This window comes from Aplidium turbinatum, chromosome 12 (genome assembly GCF_918807975.1).
Source record: "Aplidium turbinatum chromosome 12, kaAplTurb1.1, whole genome shotgun sequence".
Taxonomy (NCBI): domain Eukaryota; kingdom Metazoa; phylum Chordata; class Ascidiacea; order Aplousobranchia; family Polyclinidae; genus Aplidium; species Aplidium turbinatum.
Genome location: NC_137483.1, coordinates 6,515,683 through 6,539,920, shown reverse-complemented (window position 1 = coordinate 6,539,920; position 24,238 = coordinate 6,515,683). Strand labels below are relative to the sequence as shown.

The 24,238-nt window shown below is 37.8% G+C and overlaps 1 protein-coding gene and 1 non-coding gene across 2 annotated transcripts; both read right to left on the bottom strand.

The window, feature by feature from the left end:
• Positions 1–696: 696 nt before the first annotated feature.
• LOC145780535 (zona pellucida sperm-binding protein 3 receptor-like) lies at positions 697–7,506 on the bottom strand. Its single transcript, XM_082592162.1, has 6 exons — positions 7,467–7,506; positions 5,759–5,941; positions 4,816–4,998; positions 3,209–3,391; positions 1,976–2,158; positions 697–887 (listed from the first exon to the last, which is right to left on the bottom strand). Exons 1-6 carry the CDS (start codon positions 7,504–7,506, stop codon positions 697–699), a joined length of 963 nt encoding a protein of 320 aa, XP_082448288.1.
• A 16,029-nt stretch (positions 7,507–23,535) lies between these two features.
• Positions 23,536–23,642, bottom strand: LOC145781463 (U6 spliceosomal RNA). Its single transcript, XR_014290755.1, has one exon. It is a non-coding gene; the product is annotated as a U6 spliceosomal RNA (small nuclear RNA).
• Between the last annotated feature and the right edge of the window lie 596 nt (positions 23,643–24,238).

Sequence of the window (24,238 nt, the reverse complement as noted above, 5' to 3'; positions counted from 1 at the left end):
GCTTGTGATTAGCAAACGGAACAATAAAACTCTAATATGGAAGGTTCAAGCACCAATAAGGAAGTTCAATAAGGACGTAATAAACTATATAATAATATTATGATTACAATAAAAACTCTAGCTGTGGGACGGTGCAGCTGATAAAGTGCTCATTTTTCAAACCATGCGATACAAGCTTCATTCCGGGCTTCAGCTGGAGCTCCCAACCAAAGTATAATAAATTAAGTGAGGGTATTTGGGAAAAGGCAGCCGAAAAAACCTCATATTCTCATTCCCCAAAGCCCAGTAGAACATCACCACTCAGAGTATGGAACCACCTTTGCTAATTGATATGCTCGAAGCTCTGGTCTGCATCTTGTCGTTGTAAGCATGTTAACATATTTTTTAACTAACTATTTACTTGAATGCTGAAAAGTTTGGGTGTTCATCAGGACTATTATATATCATTTCTAGCACTAGTTGCAACGTTCATCTGATGAAAGTGAAAGCAACAATCAACAGGTTGGTTTATTGCTTCACTGACGTTTCGCGCACCATGACAATGCGCATCCTCAGAGCGAATAGCATACAAAATAAAATTTACAAAGTTATATACTGCAGTGCGATTCATTTTTTGAAACAATAAACCAACCTGTTTATTGTTGCTTTTACTTTCATTTTGATCAGATGAACATTGCAACTAGTACTAGAAACGAACTATTTACTTGCAGGGCAATCGATAGCGAACATTGTCACCGCATTGGTACTGCATGTCACCACTGCACCAGATCCGATATATCCCGATGCGCAGCTGAAAGTTAAAGTGTTTGGAAATACCAGTCTTGTCGGGTTGGGTCCAGTTAAAGCAACTCCGATTTGTGGAGTTCCAGTGTCGACTAGACAGACCACTAGAAATTAAAAAAAAAAAAAAAACTTTAAAGGAGTTAGTGATTGAAAACTAAACAAAGGACTTGATATGTTAATCAATGTGCTCAACTAAACCACAAGAAACAGAAATCTCATTGTTTATGACCAACATTCCCAAGTAATGAACTACCAGGAAATCTGTCTTTACTTGTGGCCCCTATAGATTAAAACCTGTCTTCATAAGGGGAAGTGACATCATGAATTATGCTAACATGTATTGTATACAGATCCTGCAGACTCTACCATTAGCTGTAAACCAGTCATCGAAGGCCGTGATGATGACTTGACGGAATTCACACCGAGCATAAAAAACTTGTTCCAACATACAAAAACGTCGCACAAAAAATGGCGTATGTTTTTTTGGCAAAGGAAAAAAAACATGCGCCATTTTTCGTGCAACGTTTTTGTATTCTGAAAACAGTTTTGTATGCTCGGTGTGAATCCCGCCTTAAACATTTCCACAGGAGTGGAATTCACGCAGTCTTCAATGGAAAACATAATTGTTTGTTCATATCTGAATATAAGCATTAGCTCAGTGGCCAAATAGTTGTCACCTTCGGGTTAGTGCTGGTCAGTCTGCATTCGATTCCAGGTCGAGTAATACTGAAGACTTTATTATTATTTATTTGTATCAGACAAGGTTGTCCATATTAAAACCAGAACACAAAAAGACAAGACGGAAGGAGTCACTTGGATGACATGTGCAACATATCATTGTCCTTGTAGTGCTTAAAAAATGTCGTTGAAGACTTTATAATAAAAACCGCATCGACTGTGTTATTGAGGATAAGTTGAGAAATAATGTCGTGACACCGTGAATAACATACAAAAACTAAAATAATACTGCCGCTAAAAGATCTTAGCTGATGTAGAGCGGCAGTATTATTTACATAACAAAATTTAAACCATTTTATTATTATTACTCACTGCAAGCTCGATTCGAGTGAGATATCGAAGAAAACAATGCAGGTTACCGTGTCAGATGTCCAATTCTAAAAGAGCCCTGTTCCATTGCAGGGCGCACAAAGGCAAAGCTTTTGCATATAAGATACCTTGTAAACAATATTACCTGGAGGGCAGTCGATGTTGAACACAGGCACTGCAGCAGTGCTGCATGTCACCACTGTACCAGTCCCAACATATCCAGGAAAGCAGTTGAAATACAATGTGTTTCCAAATGTTAGGGACGTTGGGTTAGGTCCAGTTAGATTAACTCCAACTCTTGGGGTTGCAGTGTCCACTTGACAGATGACTAGAGAATGATACGTAACAATAACCCAGTGATTTTGCCTCTCGATCACAACAAAAGACTTCATCCCGGAGTCTAAGCCAAGCCCGTAGAATAAAATGAGTACGGTACGGGGTCGGTACGCTAAAGCAGGTTGAACTAATCAATTCAAAAAAGTTGGTTGGCAACTACCTGACAACTTTCAGAGTATCCTTTGATAGCAGGAAAGTTCAGTTACTCTCGTTAAAGTAGGACGTCTTATGTACTAACTAAACATCAACGTAAAATTGAACTAGTCAGTATTTTCGACATTTCAGGCTTTTTTTTAAATAATTTTCTTTTACAACGTTCCATGTGAAGAACGTGAAAAGCTTCTCGCACGTTGGGCATTATCCATGCAAACATTTCACTTCAATGCGACTGAGTTCCATTGAAGAAAACTGATAAAGCAAGATCAAATGGACCTGCTGCATAATTTGATGACTTTATAGTAGTTATGATAAGGTAATAAACCAGTGAAAATACATAACTTAAAATTCCTGCTTCAATTTATCTCTTGAAGAAGTAAACAACACTAAAACAAAAACAAAAAATAAACAAAACAAAGACTAGACAATTAAACTTGAGGAAGCAAGTTAAAAAAGGGTTAAAAGTTATACGTCCCAATTTGTCACAAGATCAGAGACGCAGGGATAGTTGGCGTCGTTTCTACTGCTTCTGGTAAACCTGAGTTCGATACTAGGTCGAATTACATCGAAAAAGCTTTTGCGCAAATAACAAACCATTGATCTGTCACATCATCGCTGAAGAAATTAAATTTTCAAGAAAAATGATATCGACCAACCGTTCAAAAAAACGTTGAATATTTAGGAAAACGAATCAATATCAACGTTGAAGTGAATTTCTAAATCTAAGTTGGATATATGAAAGCTACGAAAATCTTATAAGTTATGAAACAATTGCAGACGAAAAAGGTGCATGTGAAATAAAGATTGCGTCAAAACTTCAGTAGCTTCTTTTTATACATGAAATGAAACGCGACACCACAAACAAGCTGAATGTTTAACAGAATACCTGGGGCGCAATTGACGTTGAACAAAGGCACTCTGTTGGGACGACACGTTACCACTGCACCAGTCCCAACATAACCAGGAGCGCAGTTGAAAGTTAAAGTGTTTCCAAATGTTAAGGCCGTCACGACAGGTCCAGTTAATGCAACTCCAGGTCTTGGAGTTGAAGTGTCGACTTGACAAACGACTAGAAAACAATGTAAGTTAGAAACGTGGCTTCATAAAATAAATGGGTTAGACACCAGATGTCCAGGCTGACACCAGGTGTCCAGTCTATCTCTTTTTGCAGGCCATGGTTTGAACTAATATGGGTGGTTGGTTTCGAATCTTCATCCTTGGATTGACAAAGCCTTTGAAAGGTTATTCTTGGCAGTTTCGCTTACTTGTAAAGGCCTTGAACCACTGACTCAGGGCCGGTTATCGAAATTGACAGTGTGAAGTTTTCCTATAGTTGTTCAAATATTGTTGCTGGGAATTATTTCATCTTTTAGACGTCGCTGAAAGAAGATTAGTCTTGAAATGCGCTGCTAAACCGCACACCCCCAATCAAAACTTAACATTTAACTTAAAAGCAGAGCAAATGAAGCAACTTAATTGGTTGTCTTTAGCCGTCAATCAATAAAGAAGCGTTAGCCGGCTGCGTAGCTGAGTGGTGAGAAGTCTGCGCGACGTTCGAAAGGACGTGGGTTCGACACGGCTCCAGAGCACGCGGTTGTGTCTCGGCAAAGACACTTAATGGCAAGCCAAAATAAGGGGAGCTGCTGACTCGAAGACTATATGTCACTTTGTTGCTTCCTGTCGTCTGTTGTATCGCATCTGTGATCGCAGTGTACTGTATGTTATCACAATGGAGCAAATAAAAACACGATTATTATTATGATTAAGCGCACTTCTAAGCTATTTACAATATCAAAGCCAACAAATATAATATGCAACTTAACATTCTGACAAGAATCATTTTGGTAAGCTTTTAAACATAAATCAAACTGCAGCATCTCACATTATACATATTAGTTGTTTTTGTTGTTCTGTCCGTTTATCTTGCAACTTTACGGGCACTCTAGCGACAGACATGTTATAGGCCTACTGTCAAAAAACATGAAATGGCCCGTTTCAGCGAGTCCGATTCGGTGAGTCCGATTCGGTGAGTTCAATCCCTTAACGGGGGATTTTTTTAATTTTTTTTTTAAACTATTGGGTACCGTAGCCTAATTATCATTGCCGTTTTAGGGTTAGGGGTTTGGGGTTAGGGGTTAGGAACTCACCGAATCGGACTCACCGAATCGGACTCACCGAATAGTAGCAGACCCCAAAAAACAATGCTCACAATAACGCACTGCAGGGTGTAATAGATTGTGTTATTGTAGATGTAGAAAAAACGGCGGTCAAGAGAAATAAATTGGTCATCCTACTCTCGTTAGCATCGAAGCCTCAGTGAAGTTAGAATCTTATCTATTATGCTTGGACCCATGTATAGAAATAACATTTTTATGTTTTCAATGTATTATTAATATTATATAGGTTGTATTTTCTGTTCTTCTGTCCAGTAATGATTGCGATATAAAGTTGCAAGAAAAACTTTGATTACAAGCATTTTGTTTATTACAATACCTGGGGGACAATCGATGTTGAATACAGGCACAGCATTAACATCACACGTCACCGCAGCGCCAGTCCCGACATAACCAGGCAGGCAGTTGAAATTCAGTGTGTTTCCAAATGTTAGATCTGTCGGATTAGGCCCAGTTAGATCAACACCAGTTCTTGGAGTTGCAGTATCAACTTGACAGATGACTGGTAAAAAATAACAACATCACTTATAGAATGTAGGTCAGAGTGATGAGTTGGGTTTTGATTGGTATTTTCCTTAAACTAATGTTTTGCATATTATTAAGCAACTTAAAGTGGCTTAAGATATTGCGTATAGTATACTATTATAAAATAAAACACGCACAAACAAATACAATGGCGAAATATAATACAAGGAGATGGTAACACGAGAAATGGCCTCATCTATTTGTGCAGGCTCTTTTTGAGAATTGCGATTTGTAGAATTGCAAAGAAATTAAACATCTTCAAAAGTTATTAGTAAATTCAGATTTATGAACTTTATTTATATCACTGCAGAAACGGTAACACACCTTAAGGTACGACCTTAAGGTCTTATCAGTGCAGTTAATGTAAAACTGATCCAAACAAGTAGAATTCATGAACCTATTGCTATAGCCTTGAATAGCACAGAGATACAAGATAAGGTCTTCGGTTTTCATACGTGTTAGCCTTCTGATGTAAAATCTCAAAGCATAAACAAAAGGTAAGACTATTTTTGATGTTTTTATATCTAAAAATGAAAAAGTTTCAAAATTTAGTGATTTTAAAATATTCTATATTTGGTGCACAAAAAGGCTCACCATAGTAAACTTACACGAAAAAGATATTTCATTCATAGCGATCATTTCATTTGATCGCCATGCTTCATTTTCACTTATATTGCGACTATAAAAAAGACTAACAATGTAAAATCCAACAGATATCACATTGTTCAACACCATACCTGGAGCACAATTTACGTTGAACACAGGCAACACATTAACATCACATGTCACCACTGCACCAGTCCCAACATATCCAGGAAGGCAATTGAAGTTCAGTGTGTTTCCAAATGTTAAAGGTGTCGGGTTAGCTCCAGTTAAAGCAACTCCAGTTCTTGGAGTTCCAGTATCAACCTGACAAACGACTGCAAAATGAATGGTTCAAGGTAATACACTAATAATGTTCAATGAAACTGAAGTAACGTACGTAGAACTAACGTACTACGAAACTGAACTAACGTGGAACTTCAAAACATCACAAGTAAGGAATTTTGATCGTTTACAATTCTTCTTTTATTGTCGCACTTGATTCCAAGCATTGACTGCCTCTTGTATGAAAAGTTTCCAAGATTCTCTGTTGTTTGCTTTGTGTATTAGGTGTATGTTGGTGTTAGTTTTGTCGGTTTGTTGGTTTAAATAGATTATAAGTAGGTTAATAATTACAATTAAGAATCAAAAAAGAATTTTAATTATTCATGATGTCATTTCTTACAACTAAAACAAGTTTACCAACAATAATTTTGATGAAATCTCTATTCTGAAATTGACATTTAAACCGCCGGAATGGCCCGTTTCGGTGAGTCCGATTCGGTGAGTCCCCTATTCGGTGAGAGCCCTATTTGGTGAGAGCCCTAATCGGTGATTTTTTTTTAATTATTGGGTACCGTAGCCTAATTATCATTGCCGTTATAGGGTTAGGAGTTAAGGGCAGGGATTCATACTATAGGGATCGCCAACTCGGCTGGAAATCCGACAATCGGAGTGTAAAAGTGTTGCCAGATAAATTTTATATTTAATAAAAAAATATTATTTTGGCGTTTTTAAAGTAGTAGTTGCCCAAAACTTGCCCGTAAATAAATATTTTAAAACTAATCTAAAGCAATTTTATTGTTCGCTTATCAAACTATCATATTTTTGGCAAATTTAACCTTTCTTGTACATAAAACATATTACTTGAAAAATAATTACCGGCTTCAACACTTAAAACATGAAGGTCTTTATTCCTGAGGTGTATTTTTAAGTTTCTCAATTTTTTTTGTTCTTAACTGGTTAGTATAATTTTTTTTAAACCTGCAAGTTTTATTTAAGTTTTGCACATAAATTCAGCACATTCTTATTGCAAAGTAACACAAATACAAACTACTTTAACTCAAGCTTGTGCAACTTTAAACTTCAGAATAGTTTTAAACGTACAAGCTTTGGGCGACCACTATTCTTTAAAAATGCCAAAATAACATTTTTTCTAAAGATATAAAAAATATCTGGCAACACTTTTACACTCCGATTGTCGCATTTCCAGCCGAGTTGGCGATCCCTATAGTATGAATCCCTGGTTAAGGGTTAGGGGGTAAGGGTGTTATTTCAACGTTTAGGGACGTTACAACGATGTAAAAGCGGCAATGATAATTAGGCTACGGTACCCGATAATTTTCAAAAAAAAAAATTAAAAAAATCACCGAATAGGGCTCTCACCGAAAAGGCTCTTACCGAATCGGACTCACCAAATAGTAGCAGACCCTAAACCGCAGTATATGACATGGTGTGTCATTGCTGTAGTTTATTTTGAAGCTTTTGTTCAGGAAGTTGTTTATTAGTTTTGGGTTTGCAGCAGTGCTAGCTACAGACACGTGTTGCTACTTGCTATCCAAACAACCATTTATGGCGGTGTACCCCTTATTTCAGCAAACGTTCCCTCTTTCGTCCAAGACATTTTAAAGATTGAAAAATAAAGGTACATGAAAAGCTATGACTACAAGCACTTTGTTTATGGCAATACCTGGATTGCAATTGATGCTGAAAGAAGGCAATGCATTAATGCCACACGTGACCACAGCCCCAGTCCCAACATATCCAGGTGCGCAGTTGAAAGTCAGTGTGTTTCCAAATGTCAGATCCGTCGGGTTGGGTCCAGTTAGATCAACACCAGTTCTTGGAGTTGCAGTATCAACTTGACAGATGACTAGTAAAAAGTAATAACAATATAAACTTTACATACATCACATTGGTAAGAAAGATAAAAACTTTTTAGGAACTTTAAGAAATATCTGCAATACAATTATGTTAAAGCAAAGTAAACTTTTGTATCAAAATGAACATGGAACATTGCTTAGAAAGATGGAAAAGATACATAATTATGCTAAAAACAACCCAAAATGTACGATTACGTAGATTTTGTTAACACCATACCTGGAGCACAATTAACGTTGAATACAGGCAACACATTAACATCACACGTGACCACTGCACCAGTCCCAACATATCCAGGAGCGCAGTTGAAATTCAGTGTGTTTCCAAATGTTAAACGTGTCGGGTTGGCTCCAGTTAATGCAACTCCAGTTCTTGGAGTCCCAGTGTCAACTTGACAAACTCCTTGAAAACGAGTAAATCAAGAGTTATGATGTTGAATAAAACTGAACTATATCAGTTGAATCAATGTAAAAAACGGTTGATTTGTTGTTTATCTTAGTCCACTGAGCAATATGTTTGGGATTTCCACCGAAAGCTTTATCTTGGGCTGTTAGGTCGTCTATCATGAATATATTCACACATTTCACTTGAATAGATAAAAGATTTAAAAGGGTTGAGCAAAACTAAAAAACTACAATTTACATTAAACAAGGGGTCACCACACTACGGCCGGCGGGCCGGTTCCGACCCGCGAACTGATTTCATCCGGCCCGCCACGTGCTGCGGACATAACAGCTGCACTATACAACTGTTAAGCAAAAAAGTTACCAAACTTTTTGTAAAGTACTGACGTTGCTGTTGAGCTACATGCAACCTGCTAATGATTTTTCCATATTGTTTCTTCTTATGTTTCTTTTATCATTAGGCCACCACAAATGGGGACAGCCTAGGCCAAATTTGGAAAGATGTAATGTTTTTCTCAAGAGTATGATGCTCTGCAGTGTAATACAGTAGGTGATAACTTTTCTAGCAACCTTTCGATTTTCATCACAACGTTGCTATTCCTCCGCTGACTTTGTTATTTATTGTGCTCATTTCAAGTCAATGGAAATTCTAAATAGTTGTATATCTTTTCACAATTTGCATCCGGCCCGCAGCTGTTAATCTCGCAGCAATCCGGTCCTCAGAGAAAAAAGTTTGGTGACCCCTGCCATATATAAAGCTTTCGCTGCGAAAAGGATGCTTTTTTAAGTGTATTCAATAGAAACATAGGCCTATCACTTCCATACCAACAAAAGTAATAAATTACATTTCGTGTTGTTTGTACGTTGAAGTGAATGTGGAACTGTGTCGAAACAAACTTGATTGTTTGACATAAAGATATGTTGCTTAGATACCTGGGGGACAATTGACGGTGAAAGAAGCAACACCAGTTGTGGCACATGTCGCCACTGCACCAGTCCCAACATAACCAGGTGCACAGTTGAAATTCAATGTGTTTCCAAATGCCAGATTCGTAGGGTTAGGTCCAGTTAAAGTGACTCCAGTTTGTGGAGTTGCAGTATCAACTTGACAGATGACTAGTAAAAAGTAGTAACAATATAAACTTTACATACATCACATTGGTAAGGAAGATAAATTTCATAAGAACTTCAAGAAATGTCCGCAATGCAATTATGTTAAAGCAAAGTAAACTTTTGTATCAAAATGAACTGGGAACATTAATTGGAAAGATGGAAAAGACACATATGCTAAAAACAAACCAAAATGTACGACGACATAGATTTTGTTAACACCATACCTGGAGCACAATTAACGTTGAATACAGGCAACACATTAACACCACATGTCACCACTGCACCAGTCCCAACATATCCAGGAGCGCAGTTGAAATTCAGTGTGTTTCCAAATGTTAAACGTGTCGGGTTGGCACCAGTTAAAGCAACTCCAGTTCTTGGAGTCCCAGTGTCAACTTGACAAACTCCTTGAAAACGAGTAAATCAAGAGTTATGATGTTGAATGAAACTGAACTATATCAGTTGAATCAATGTAAAAAACGGTTGATTTGTTGTTTATCTTAGTCCACTGAGCAATATGTTTGGGATTTCCACCGAAAGCTTTATCTTGGGTTGTTAGGTCGTCTATCATGAATATATTCACACATTTCACTTGAATAAATGAAAGATTTGTAAGGGCTACAATTTTTGTAAAACCACACTCGTTTCATTATAATAATCACAATCAAAATAACGCCACATAAAGATAAGTAATGAAGTAGACGCTGATGTTTCTCAACCTCTGTTCTAGTACCTCGATGTTATTGAGGATGAAAAGTCGTACAAGGATCCTTCATTTGCGATACAGCTGAACGATTAAAATACATTTAGGTTTACTTTATTCTAACGATAGTTTCTCTGAAGAGAGTCAGACGAAAACCTGCAGCTTCGAGCTATGAGCAACATTCTACTCGAAACGATAAAAGTAAATAAAATCAGCTAGGTTCAAAAACTTGCATTATTTACTGATAAAGCATGGATCACTGAATTTAGTGATATCGTAACCCATAGATCAGGGGTTATCAAACTACGGCCCGCGAACTGATTTCATTCGGCCGCCACGTGCTGCGGAAATAACAGCTGCACTATAACTGTTAAGGATAAAAGTTACCAAACTTTTTGCAAAGTACTGACGTTGCTGTTGAGCTACACGCAACCTGCTAATGATTTTTCCATATTGTTTCTTCTTATGTTTCTTTTATCATTAGGCAACCACAAATGGGGACAGCCTAGGCCAAATTTGGAAAAATGTAATGTTTTTTCAAGAGTACGATGCTCTGCAGTGTATCACAGTTCGGGATAACTTTTCCAGCAACCTTTCGATTTTCATCACAACTTCGCTATTCCACCGCTGACTTTGTTATTTATTGTGCTCATTTCCAGTCAATTGAGATTCTAAATAGTTATATAACTAAATTAAATTTCTAATTAACTAAATTAAATTAAATTAAAGAAAATTAAAGTTATAAAAATTAAATTTCATTTGATTCTTACAGGTTATAAATCTTATTTAATTTTTACAGGTTTTTTTAAAAAAACAATTTTCATTTATTTTGTTCAGGTTACTACAGGTTGCATTGATCATCAAAGCTGCATTTTGCTTTTTTGTGATGTCATAGATGTTGCCATCAAGTTGCTTGGTTTCCAGTTGGACAAATTAATTGAAAGTTTTCAGTTGGACAAATTAATTGCAACTTTGTAGTAATGGATGGAGGGTAGCCCTTAGTAACTCTGAGGTTTTTTTCTACAGATTGGATTACGGTTATAATATTTAATATCTTTTTAGGAAGTACAGGTTTAAAGTTTTTTTTGCAGATTAAATTACAGTTGTAATATTTAATATCTTTTCAGGAATTATCGATTCATTACTTTTTTTTGCATGTTTTTTCAGACCTTCTGATGAGGCTTCAGATAGTAATAACTATTTTTGATTTAATTCGCTCTGCTTTGCCTTTTTGCTTAGCATTGAGCATTTTTTGTAGTATTAATAGTTTTCATTGATTTTAAATAGTTATATATATATCTTTTCGCAATTTGCATCCGGCCCGCAGCTGTTAATCTCGCAACAATCCGGCCCTCAGAGAAAAAAGTTTGGTGACCCCTGCCACAAATAAAGCTTTCGCTGCGAAAAAGATGCTTTTTAAGTGTATTCAATAGAAACATGTCTCTACCATACCAACAAAAGTAATAAATTACATTTCGTGTTGTTTGTACGTTGAAGTGAATGTGGAACTGTGTCGAAACAAACTTGATTGTTTGACATAAAGATATGTTGCTTAGATACCTGGGGGACAATTGACGGTGAAAGAAGCAACACCAGTTGTGGCACATGTCGCCACTGCACCAGTCCCAACATAACCAGGTGCACAGTTGAAATTCAATGTGTTTCCAAATGCCAGATTCGTAGGGTTAGGTCCAGTTAAAGTGACTCCAGTTTGTGGAGTTGCAGTATCAACTTGACAGATGACTAGTAAAAAGTAGTAACAATATAAACTTTACATATACATCACATTGGTAAGGAAGATAAATTTCATAAGAACTTCAAGAAATGTCCGCAATGCAATTATGTTAAAGCAAAGTAAACTTTTGTATCAAAATGAACGTGGAACATTAATTGGAAAGATGGAAAAGACACATATGCTAAAAACAAACCAAAATATACGATGACATAGATTTTGTTAACACCATACCTGGAGCACAATTTACGTTGAATACAGGCAACAAACTAACACCACATGTCACCACTGCACCAGTCCCAACATATCCAGGAGCGCAGTTGAAATTCAATGTGTTTCCAAATGTTAAACGTGTCGGGTTGGCTCCAGTTAAAGCAACTCCAGTTCTTGGAGTCCCAGTGTCAACTTGACAAACTCCTTGAAAACGAATAAATCAAGAGTTATGATGTTGAATGAAACTGAACTATATCAGTTGAATCAATGTAAAACACGGCTGATTTGTTGTCTATCTTAGTCCTCCGTTGAAGTGAATGTGGAGCTGTGCCGAAACAAACTTGATTGTTTGACATAAAGATATGTTGCTTAGATACCTGGGGGACAATCGACGGTAAAAGAAGCACCACCAGTTGTGGCACACGTCGCCACTGCACCAGTCCCAACATAACCAGGTGCACAGTTGAAATTTAATGTGTTTCCAAATGCCAGAGTCGTAGGGTTAGGTCCAGTTAAATTGACTCCAGTTTGCGGAGTTCCGGTATCAACAAGACAGGTGTCTACATAGAAAATATAAAAAGCTTAAGAGAAAACATTTTTTATACAGCCCATGTCCACAAGGAAATCCATGCCACTAAGATTTTAAACGCAAAGTTGTCTGCTTTCAAATCAATACAACCGCTGGTTTCCGGCAGAAAAATCGGGGAGAAGGTTCCTGTTACTGCCAAATGGTAAGATGACAGCCAATTCTGCATTACAACATTCGGAAAAGAGGTTACCTGTAGCGTGTAGATACTGTAAATGCCCTACATTTTAGATGAAAGCTTGACAGCTCATAGAGGTGCAGCCTGCAAGCTTTGGTGCTATGAAATTGACAGTCACCCATCAGCGAGCTTAAGTGATCAATGCAGATTAAACCCACGTAAACGTTACCACCTTCAACGCCAGCTAGATAATACCAGACAGCAAAATCCAAGAATGACTTCAATCATGCTTAACCCTTAGAAAATTGGGCTCCTGGAGTCTTGCTCAGTTTGGGGGGGGGGGCTGTCGATTCTTCTTATGCTTTAGGGGTGATATTTCTGTTAAATTTTTAAGGCACGGTTTGAAAATTTGGGATTCACTTTGTAAAATTATTCAAGCTGAGCATACCCGAAAATTAAAACTATGTGAATTTTAGAACTGCTCATATACGTTGAAATGTTGAGGTGACTTACGACTAATAGTAGCGTGAGTTTACACATTATTTTTTGGTAGAGTAATGAAGAACATGCATTGCAATTCCGTTCAAGCTGTGAAACAGTTAGGATTAACGAGACGTGGGCCAAATTAATTACTTTCATCCAGCTGGTATGAAAAATTTTAACAATAGAATATGAAATATTTCAGAGGATGTGCTGAGAAATGCCTTATATCTCACAATTTATAACTTTGATTTGCTCAAAATTTCAGCTCAATAGCCTAGAGGTGAATAAAAGTTAGGAAAAGTCAAGAAATCTCGTAGTTGCAGCCTCAGTGGTTTTAGAGATACAACTATTGATACAAAAAAGTTGAATTGACAGCCCCCTCCCCCAACCTTCAAAGGGTTAAAGTAAAATTATTTTATACAAACAAGCTAAAAAAGAGCAAATTCATTGTGAGAAATTTAATTAAATCAGCTGATCGATCTAAATGCATTGCACAAAATTTACTACTTGCCTGGAGTGCAGTCCATAAAATATATAGCACCACCGTCAGGACCATATCTTCCGTCAGGCTGGCAAATACCATAGTATAGACTCGGGCTGTGGCTATAGCCTGGAATGCAAGAATACGTCCCAACGCATTCCAATCCGTTGGGATCAGTCAGTTCCGTAATCTCAACATTGTTTCCAAGAGCTGTTGTGTCAGTGGCACTGCATTCTAACAATAGAAAAAGTTCACTTCAAGTTTAATGTATGTATTAATGTAATGTATTCCAGGATTAGTGGACTGTTGTGTAACCACCTGATAGAGCAGTCCATGAACAGTCTAAAATCAACCAATCAAAACCTGTAAAAACATCATTATCATCCATTGAGTTTAACATTTTTGCAGCAACGCATTTTTAACTTGAAAATACTTTCTACTTATTTAATGCTTCCAGTTTTTAAGCCTATAACCTGTGTAGGGTTTGCCTAAAGATATCGACTTTGTACGAATGCTAACTTGACATTTTTCAAGCAGAAAAGTTATTGGAGGAATTCGTTCTACAGTATTTTGAAGTTATAATAATTATGATAACATTATATAGCGCCACAGCCATAGTTTTTACTATGTTCCTGGTGCTATGTACATAATAGTGGTTATAAAAAAATCGTTTGTCATAATGTTCAGTAAACTGAAATACTTTCAAGCGAATTGTCAGTACATAGCAATATCCAGCTCCTTGTACACAAATCGGGCAGCTAGAAGCAACAGCAGATGGGTTGGAACTATTTGTCTTACAGTGCGTGAAGGGATACATGGCCTTACTTCAATTGATGCAAATTTCTGGCAGGCTTAGGTCAATGAATCAGAATGAAACTGATGGCGGAAGTCAAACAGAGGACTTTGTCTATTGCTAGGGAAGACGTGAAAGGCAACGACCACCAATCAAAATATTCAAAAGTTGCACATCAATGCCGACTATAAAATTAACTTTGAAGTTATCAGAAATGTTACAAAGAATGGAGTTTCGGAGTTGAGATTGGACTGGGCGTCTGCACCCGTATATTTATTTAATTCTTAAAGATTTGCTAGAAAATTTATGTTAACTTGATTGGCTTACAGTGATTTCTATTTTCGGGAAAATAACGCGTGCTTGCAAGTTGCTGGAAAATAATCTACTCTTTATCTTTTCCTCTTTCCAACTCGTGCTCCCATTCTTTTGAATTTCAAATGATTCAAATTTATATGCAAACTTTCAATTAAATGGATTTCTGTTCACTTAAGTTTTGATAAACAATGGAATATTTCTATTTTTTGGCTTTTGCTTTTACCTTTTGATCACATTGGCCAGACGTTACAAACATTTTTATCATAATAATTCTTCTACATTTGCAAGAGACAAGAGAACAAACGCCCACGATTCTGTGACGACTACACAGGTAGTCCGTGACCAGTTGACAAAACAAAAATCAAAAAGAAAAAGTTAAAACCAGTCAAGCATGTTTTATCTTTAAAGAAGAAACATTCGAAGTTGCGATGGGAAACTTGCAAATGGGTAAAATACTACGCAGTTGAATGGTTTTCACATATTTTATAGTTTCGGGAGAAATGGATCACGTACACTGTGTTGCTAATTCTTTTGTAGTTGTGTGGTTGCCTTTTTCTAATGTAATTTTGTTTTCCGTCTGTCTATTTTCCACAATATTGCTTTTAACCGCTGCGTATTTCTTGATGCTTACAGTCAGTTAGCTAGTTATCTTCAAGAAGTTGAAATTTATTGCATTTTATAAATATTTTCAGACTCTTGGTGAGGGCTTAAGTTAAGCCGAAAACGTTCGACTGTTAAAATTATTTGTAAATATGTAAAATATATTGTTGTAATGCTCAACCCTGTTGTATTGTTGTGTCTTGCCTGTCTTTCACATAGGCTACTGTATTTTATAACTAAGCTTCAGAATAAAGTGCAAAACTATGACTGATGATTGAGTGATGAAGTCATTGGCTATGCACTGCAGAGAAATTTAAAGATTTTGCAGACGAATGTTTTTCAAAGGACTTCTTAAAGGGATACTAAAGGAAAAACCTGACCTGGCGATTTTCCACGTTCTTTGTGTTTAACTTGCTACCATAAAACGATTTTCAATAAAATTTTGCCCCATTGCGGTCTGATCAGCATTCCGCGCGTACTTTTGTCAGAGCTTTCAAAACCAGAATAGGCCTGAGCAGCGAAGCGTGCGACTGTACAGTCTACGTCAAAAAAGACGAGCAATCAGCTGATCACGCAACAGTTGTTACCGCTGGCAATTTAACTGTAGCCTATGTATGTACATCAAAACAGCAGATTTCAACGTCAAAACATCAGACAGTTCGCTGAAAACCCCAGATCTGATGTTAAAACATCAGATGTGGTAACGTGGCTTTTGTTATTGCTGTCTTTTGTGACGTATTCTCGAGCAATGTTTGCACTTTTTAGTCATTTTGAAAAAAAATGAAAATAAATGAAACATTGGAGTTTGGGCCTTGCCAGCGCCATTGAAAACAGATTTTTTTTGGTAATTTTTTTGGAAATGTAGGCTATTCTTGAATGTTCAGTTTACGCATTTTAATGCTTAATTCCCGTTTGAAAATTTCATTTAGTATGCCTTTAAAAGTTTAGGGTTAGGGGCATGAAAAAAAAATTTTCAGAAAAGTGATTTTCTGATATTATACGTGGTGAATAAGAATGCCTGAAAAAAAAGTTTTTTTGAGCTGTATTTGGGGTGCTTTGAGGACCTTTTAGTTTCAATTTCCGATAGTTGACGATCCGACACGCGTGACTGCGCAAAGGCGAGAGTTGAGCGATGACGATTCACCGGAAATTCTCTCGCATAGATGTCAGATCGCAGTGCAGAAATAAGTAATTCGGACAAGCAGCACAACGCTATGGAGGCATCATAAGATTTTAGCAGCGGTTCTGATAAAGATGCTGAAGTATTTTGTGACTTTCGAAATGAACATCTCCCGATGGCTGCAATCTGATCACGACCATGTTCAACCGTACATGTTCGAGCCTTTAACAAGCAGCTCAGAAGAGGAGATTGCAGTATGTGAAGCAATGGATTTTGATTGTGAAGAAAGGAGAGTTCTTCCCGGCTATCAGCACAAGGCTGAGCACTCACTAGTACAATTCTTGCTGTAATCGGCTGCCGAGAAACATATAATGGATTCTAATGTTGAGCTTCGAACGAACAGCTTAAACTGGTATGTTGTCAGCGTTTGTATTTTTACACACTAAATTCAATTAGCATGGATGGATGGTCATCTTATTTTTGTTTGGATGCGAAACGCCGAAACGTACATAAAACAAAAACGTACAGTGTGCATCCAATGAGAGAGTGCGAAAGGGTAGGCCGTAGCATTACACAATATATTTAATTATTATTGATTACTTGCATCAGACACAAAGTCCGTAGATAATTCAAATTTTTAACAGTCATCACACAAAATATCAGACTAACAGCAACACAACAACATACAAAACTGCTCTAGTGAGCAGTGGCAGCTGATGCTGTTTGTGAGCAGTGGGGCTGCAATAAATAGTCCGGGGGGCGAAGCTCCCCGCTGAGTTCGCTGAAGGCAAACGATTTCGCGGGGAGTCTCCCCCTAGAAAAATAACATTAAATTTGGTGCATTCTGAGCATGCTGCTTTTACTATGGTAAGTAGGCTACCCAACTTCTTGTTGCCACTCCCTAACGTTATTAGCCTAAGGTATATTTAAAAAAAAACTAACGGTATTGCTTAGGAGATAAAAACTTTACTAGTACGGAATTGAGCTTAGTATTGACTAGCCTAGCCGCTGCATACAAGGCTCAAGTGATTTTGAGATGCCCTAGGCTAGACTAGCACTTCCTATAACATGTTGAATACCCTAACTCTACAGCTAACACTTGTACATTCATGGCTCATCGCTACTCTGCGAAATAAAAACTAACGGAGCTGCTTTCGATGCATCCCCAACAGATTCAAAAATTGCTGTTCTGAGTGCTGTAAAATACCAAAAGAGGTGAAGCTTCAAAAATAATTTTTAGCCAATCAGAGCGCTTGAAATCCAGAATCTTGGGCTGCAGAGAAGTTTGCCACTATCAAAGTGTATGGAACAAACCAAACCTATGAGCTTGCTTTAGCCTTCCAATACTTTCGTTTTTGTTGATTAAATTTCTGCCATTTTTTGAACAAGTTTGGATCTTTGGGAAACTGATGCACGCTTACCCCAGGTTTCAGATTATATTGCTGCATCCTCAAACGACACATCTTCCAGACGTTTTTGCTCCAACAAATAACCTTTATAAACGTATTAACGGTTTACTTTGTAGCCTAAACCTCAACTAAGCAAATGAAACGTCGCCTTCCAACTGTCTTTATGCAGTGAAAAACTACAATCGTTGATCAGTTTCCCTGTCTGACGTAGAAAGGGAATTTTCCGAAAACATTTTCGGAAAGGGACTACGAAAACCTTATGTTGGATTCGTGATTTAAAAAAATAAAAACACACACTTTCAGGTTGTTTTAACCGATTTTGTTGATACAAAAATAATCCAAAAAATCTTAATCGAAAAATTCATGTCCCTAACCCTAATGAGTTATATTTCATACTTTGTCGGTAAGTCTTGTTTTCACACACGATTTTAGACAAAATTGATCGAATTCAGCCTATATATACCTTTAGTTTTCATACAATTTTTTAAAAAATTCACTTACTCCAGTGTTGCCAGTGTCAACTACAACTCAGACAAGCAGCTTACTTTTGCAACTTAGCTTGTTATCAAACGCAAAGAAGTCTGGCTTGAATCAAATTAAAAGCATGTACGAATGCACGATGTATTATTGAGGCCTGTATTGAAGATTGCCATGATTCAAACATTCTAAGCAATGCCTTATTTCAAACAATTTTTTTATTCAAATACAACAATGATTTTCGTCACAAAGGTTTGTTTTAACTTTCATCTTATTTTTGTTGAAGCCACTACAACTATCAAATCTGGCAACCTTCGTTTGGTCACTTCTGGTCTGGCAGTAACTGCTGGACGGCGTATACGCGGTCTGGAAGTTACGGATAACTTCTGGACCGCAGTAACTCCTAAACCGTTACACCGGCACTTTTGCATTAACATGAGGAAGATATTGAGAAAGATAGCCCTGAAATTGATGTTTATTTGGCTACACACAAAGTTGTGAAATGACTCGGTTTACTTACGTGGCTGCGTACAGGGATCAGATGCAACGCCGTCGAGCAATACCGTAATGCTGTCATCACTTTTGAAGTTGAAAATGGTCAAAGACGTTACAAAAGTGTCTCCACTCCTAACGACCGCAGGAGTATGGCTGTTGAAAAGTACATAATATCAACTCTAAGATAATGATAAAGCAACCTCTAAGCATGACGACCATGATTAGCAATTCAAAACAATACATTAAAAACAACATGCGACTAGTAGGCTACGTGCTGGAAAGTCAATGAAATCAAAGACATGCCATACCGTTTTAAGGACATCTAACTTGTACTCATGTTGGTTTACGGCTTTACTCATGTTGCTTTGGGGACACATGTTGTCAACCTCCTCGTGGTGAGTCCTGGTAATTCAAATTTATGAAGCGAATGGCAACAACCAGAGACCGCAACTCACAGGGTACCAGGGGTGGTAAAAGGATAAACCCTCGGCCCCGGTGTTCAACAAGAGAAACTCATCCTCATGTCGGAGTAGCACTCTTGCAGCTGAACATTGAAGGCCTTACCAAAGCCAAATGCAACATCTTGGAACATCTCGCACAAGAGCATAACGTGACAGCAATGCTCCTACAAGAAATTCACACCACGGAAGTATCGAAATTAAAGATCAGTGGATATACAATGGCAGCTTGCACCAATTGCAACATTTATGGAATAGCCACATATGTAAGAAACTCTGCTAAGTGGTTCAACCGATTGCTTCATCTAACCCTGACTGTGAAGTTGAATGGACAGCCACAGAAATCGAAGGCACAGCTGTGATCAACGTGTATAAACCACCAAATACACGTCTACAAGTTAACTTCATTCCCGACTTTGCACCACCATGCCTGCATGGCATGCCGGAGACTTCAATTCTCACAGCACAGTCTGGGGCTACCGCCATTCAAATGCAGACGTCATAGCAGTTGAATCGTGGGCAGCAGTGTCACCGGTGTCCAGCTACTGTTCAACCCAAAAGAACCAGACAGTTTTTTGTCAGGAAGATGGAAAACAACAACCAATCCGGATCTAGCTTTTGCCAACCTAAAAGGACCTTTATCAGACCGTAGCATTCTTTGCCCCTTTCTTAAGTCCTAACATAGACCATCGCTCATCACCCCTAAAAACTCATTCAACCCAGTCCCAAGCAAACCTGTGAAGAAGTGGAATTTTCGCAAAGCAAACTGGACCAAATTTACACTCCTGATTGGAAAGAAAACCCGGCACCTACTACCCAGTACCACCTTCTGACGTGTTGTAGTATTTGCAATAATATGCTGGAAGCACTGCTTGTTGCAATCAGCGCGAGGAATATCCGATTCTCCAGAAGCTGCATTCTTGCGCTGACTGCAACGCGTTTGTTAAGTTTAATCAGTTCGATTTATGCACTGGTAAAGAGTACACATATACGTATAGTTCTTTTCCCTCAGCTAACTCAACCAATGAAAGGTATCAAACATGGCGCTGCAAACATGATAACAATTTTTTTAGAAAATAAAGTAACATAGTTGACAGAGACGCTTCCTTCAACGCTTGGGAAGAAGAATGGAACGCTTATGTTGCAGTGTCTGGGTTAGTCGACAAAGATGATCTTACAGTTTATAATGTAAAGTGAATGTCATATGAGACACCGAGACCTAACCCTGGCACGCCGTCAGCAAGAAGCGGTTGACTTGATCACATCGAAATAAGTTGAGAATTAAAATAAACTTCAGCCAGCCTCATGTTTAAAAAGAATATATATTTCGCTACATAGTAATGAGCATCTTCAGTTCTTATTCAAATAGAATCTATTTGAATTGAGCTTTTCAGTTCAGTTTATTTTTGTTTTGTTGGCGAAAAAGAAAGAAAAAAAACAACAATATACAAAAACACAATAAACAAAAATAATTCGCACAACAATGGCAAATTTTCTTGCGCCTTGCGATCTTATGAGCGCTGTTACACTAAACAAACGTGATATTTTATTGTCATGTTCATTATGATGTCATATTCATATTCCCTTACGCTGACCCGGCACTGAAGTTTGATTGTGACGTAACGAAAGTGAGACCATTCGGAGAAAAGATCAAACGTGGCTTTCTCTCACCAGGATTGCCAGCGTGTGGCAGTTGCCGAATGCCGAAGCAACAACAATGCAGTGAGTACCGAAAATGGTTTGCAGATGCTGATTTTTGTTTCTAACCGCGACGATATTCAATATGTAAATAGAGGAAACGTACGAGTACGACACGTCCTTTTAGAAGAGAGGAGTGCGGTAAATGCACGCATCCGATTTAGCGTTTCAAGTACAGACATACTTGTCAGCGCAATTTCGATTACCATGAAAAGCTAGGCCACGCGGATTCTGATTGTCTTGGCTTTCTGCTCTAGACAGGTTTTCAACGTGCGACGTCCCTAGAGAGAGAGATGAGTTCGGCGGTTTTACAGCGTATTGGCTTGATATCAAATCGTGCCCAAACGCCCTTTTTCAACTTGCTTTGTTCTGTCGGATACCTAGAGAGAGACATAGCCTAAAACAAGAAGTTGCGCTGCAGTTGGTTGGATAATTCAGCGTTTAACAAAAACGGAAATAATTGTAACGAACACTTCATAAGTGTCATGGAAACAGGGTGGGCGAAACATATTTTGCCCACCCTTGTTTCACCGTAGAGTGGGCGCCGCCCACCCGGTCCACCCTATTTCGACGCCTATGCCAACAACTAGACTTCACACTTAGGCTATTTAATTGGAAAGTGCTGATTGTAGCCTACTTAACCATTTCAAAAATTGCCCACGATATATTTACCATCGCCAAATGGGTCGAATGTGAACAGAAAACTGTCAATAACTGCCTCATGATATAGGACAATACCAGTAGGCTAACACCATGAACTTGTAAGGGATTTGTGTTTTACATACAAAATGTAATTGCAGATTCCTTTCTACTAGTTTGTCCCTCAGTCACATGTTCCAATGAACATAACCTAGCTTAAAACTGCATTGATTAAAAACCCTGTTGGTTACAAATTTTGCTGTGAGGACTTGTTGATTTCATGATGACTCTTTTGCTGTTTAAATTTAATTCTTCAAACTGGCACCTTCCTCAACATGAAATGGCCTTTCATGACGAAGGATTTAAACTACAACATGCCTGTTGGTACATAAACCATCACTAGGCTATAGTATAGCCTATTATCAATCTGTCACACATTTTCTTTATGTTTTTATAGAAGCTAGGCCTATAAGTTGTTCACTGGGAAAATGTAGAAGCTATAATACTATCCTTTATACATTATGATTAATGTTCTTTGTGAAAAAATTACTGTTAGAAAATTGTGTGAGAAAAAAAGAAAATATGTTAATACAAAATATTTAAATGGTCAATATGAGAGGTTAATAAGACAATCTCAAACCTCAGAACGATTTGTTCTCAATAAATGCTAACATGTAGATTTGGTGAACAACCGCCATGTAAATAATCTGGGCTAGTGCAATGGTTGGATGTAGGTGTAGCCTATAACAGACACTACACTTCACCATACAGTGCTGTAGAATGAGGCAGCCAAGGTCAGACTGAAATACGTAACGGGTAAAACAAGAAGAACGATGTCAATCGGTCTGCTAAATGTCCTTCCGTAAGGCTTTTTGCATTATGCTGGTTCAACGCAATGTTGGCGGTTAATTTGTATGAAGTTTCTTTGCGCTTGTAAAGTGTAAAGACACTTATGCTCAAAACAAACTTAACTCTTAACTGTGAATCTGACATGCAATGTGGGGTCCACGTCAGGTCAAATAGGCGCGCACACTGTTGCGTCTGGATATTTAGGTGCGGAGCACTGTGGCGCTCGTTCAATTAGGTGCTATGCCTAGTAAACCTGCAGATTGTATCAGCTTGGCAGGTAGGGCAATGCTTTTCACACAAAATGTTATATTGAAAAGAAACATAGCCTATGTTGTTTTGTTAACGCGCGTGTGGAGATGAGGTGCGAGACAACGCTCTACTACTCTTGACTTGATATTAGCATATCTCCACAGGACATTTGCTATGCATCCTGAACACAGGTTGCAGCCAGATAGAAAATCTGTTATCTTTAATCTGTTATCCTGAATCGCCTGTTTACTTAATCTGTTATCTTACGCAATTACTTCTGTGGCGAGTACGTATGAGATAACGCTCTAGTACAGGGGTCACCAAATGGCGGCCCGCCACGCTGTATCGCTTTGGCCCGCGGAAGGCAGCACCATACAAGTATAACCAAAAATACTTTTCTTGAGGAGTTAAAGAGCACGAAGGCAAAAAAAATTTCCGAGAAACATATTTTTGCTTTGCATACGATTCCACCTACCAAACAATCAGACTATAGTTCTAGGTGGGGGTCGCTTAAAGTTATTCCAATGCGATGTCCAGCCACACTGTCCCAGTGATTGATTAAAACGTCTGTTTTCGAATTTCTAAATTGTCTGTGAGCATAGGGTTGTTTATTTTAAGTTTGCAAATGTCATGTAAACACTAGTGTGCGTTTCACCGTTATTGTGTTTCACGAGCAGTGTTCTCTTTATACAAGTTTTTGTTGGTAAAATAGGTCGGTGTGCCAACTCAATTTATAATAAATTGGCAAAATATTATATATAAATTTAAAGACTGTTTCTGATTGTATTATGAAAATATTTAGCTTAGTAGGCTAGGCCTACTGCATTTTTTTTTTTCTTTAATATGGAACGCTTTACGATTTTGCGTGTTATTCTTGCGCAGGGGCCATGCTAATCTTCTCTGTATCGTTCCAATTTTAGTATATGCACTGCCGAAGCAAGTACTGCAAAATGTTGTTAATCAACAAATTTATGCCACGCTGATAAGCACCGCATGTGACAGTTGTCTATAATAAAAAAATACGGTTTTATAGACTCTCACAAAAAGGATGAAAAACCAACTCATTGCTTTTTTAGAGGGAAGACTGTTCATGAATTACGATAGAATTACGATTTTTTGGTAATTTCCACAAGCGTTTGTTTTATGGTGCCTGGTTTCTTATTCGCTGTTATTGAAGCCTATTTTTCGCTGATATGTTTGCAGGTCACTATTATTGCCTGTATTGCGATATGTATCAAACATTTCCTTGTTTACTGAAATTGTTAATTGCAAGATATCTTTTGTGAAGCGAAGTGACAACACCACTCTTGCTTGGCGATGAATATTCTGATGAAACCACTCGCCTCGTTATAAGTGCGCAAAACAAGTGGCCTCGTTTATTAGGCATTGTTAAAAAAGTCAAAAGTGTTGTAAAAGGAGCTTGGCCTGGCAGTAGCGTTGTTCGATTAGTTTTGTTGCTGCGGTATTCTAACATAAATATGAATAACATGTAACGCTGGATCATCATCATCATCCGTTCAGTCGTTTACGACTCTCGGTC

Bases quoted from the DNA above. Each gene is read 5' to 3' on its own strand.
- LOC145780535 (XM_082592162.1), bottom strand. From the start codon at position 7,506: ATGTCTTGGACGAAAGAGGGAACGTTTGCTGAAATAAGGG. The intron at 3,392-4,815 runs GTATTGTAATAA...ATTGTTTTCTAG, and splicing joins CAACATCGATTGTCCCCCAG to TCGTTTGTCAAGTCGACACT. The intron at 2,159-3,208 runs GTATTCTGTTAA...ATCATTCTCTAG, and splicing joins CAACGTCAATTGCGCCCCAG to TCATCTGTCAAGTGGACACT.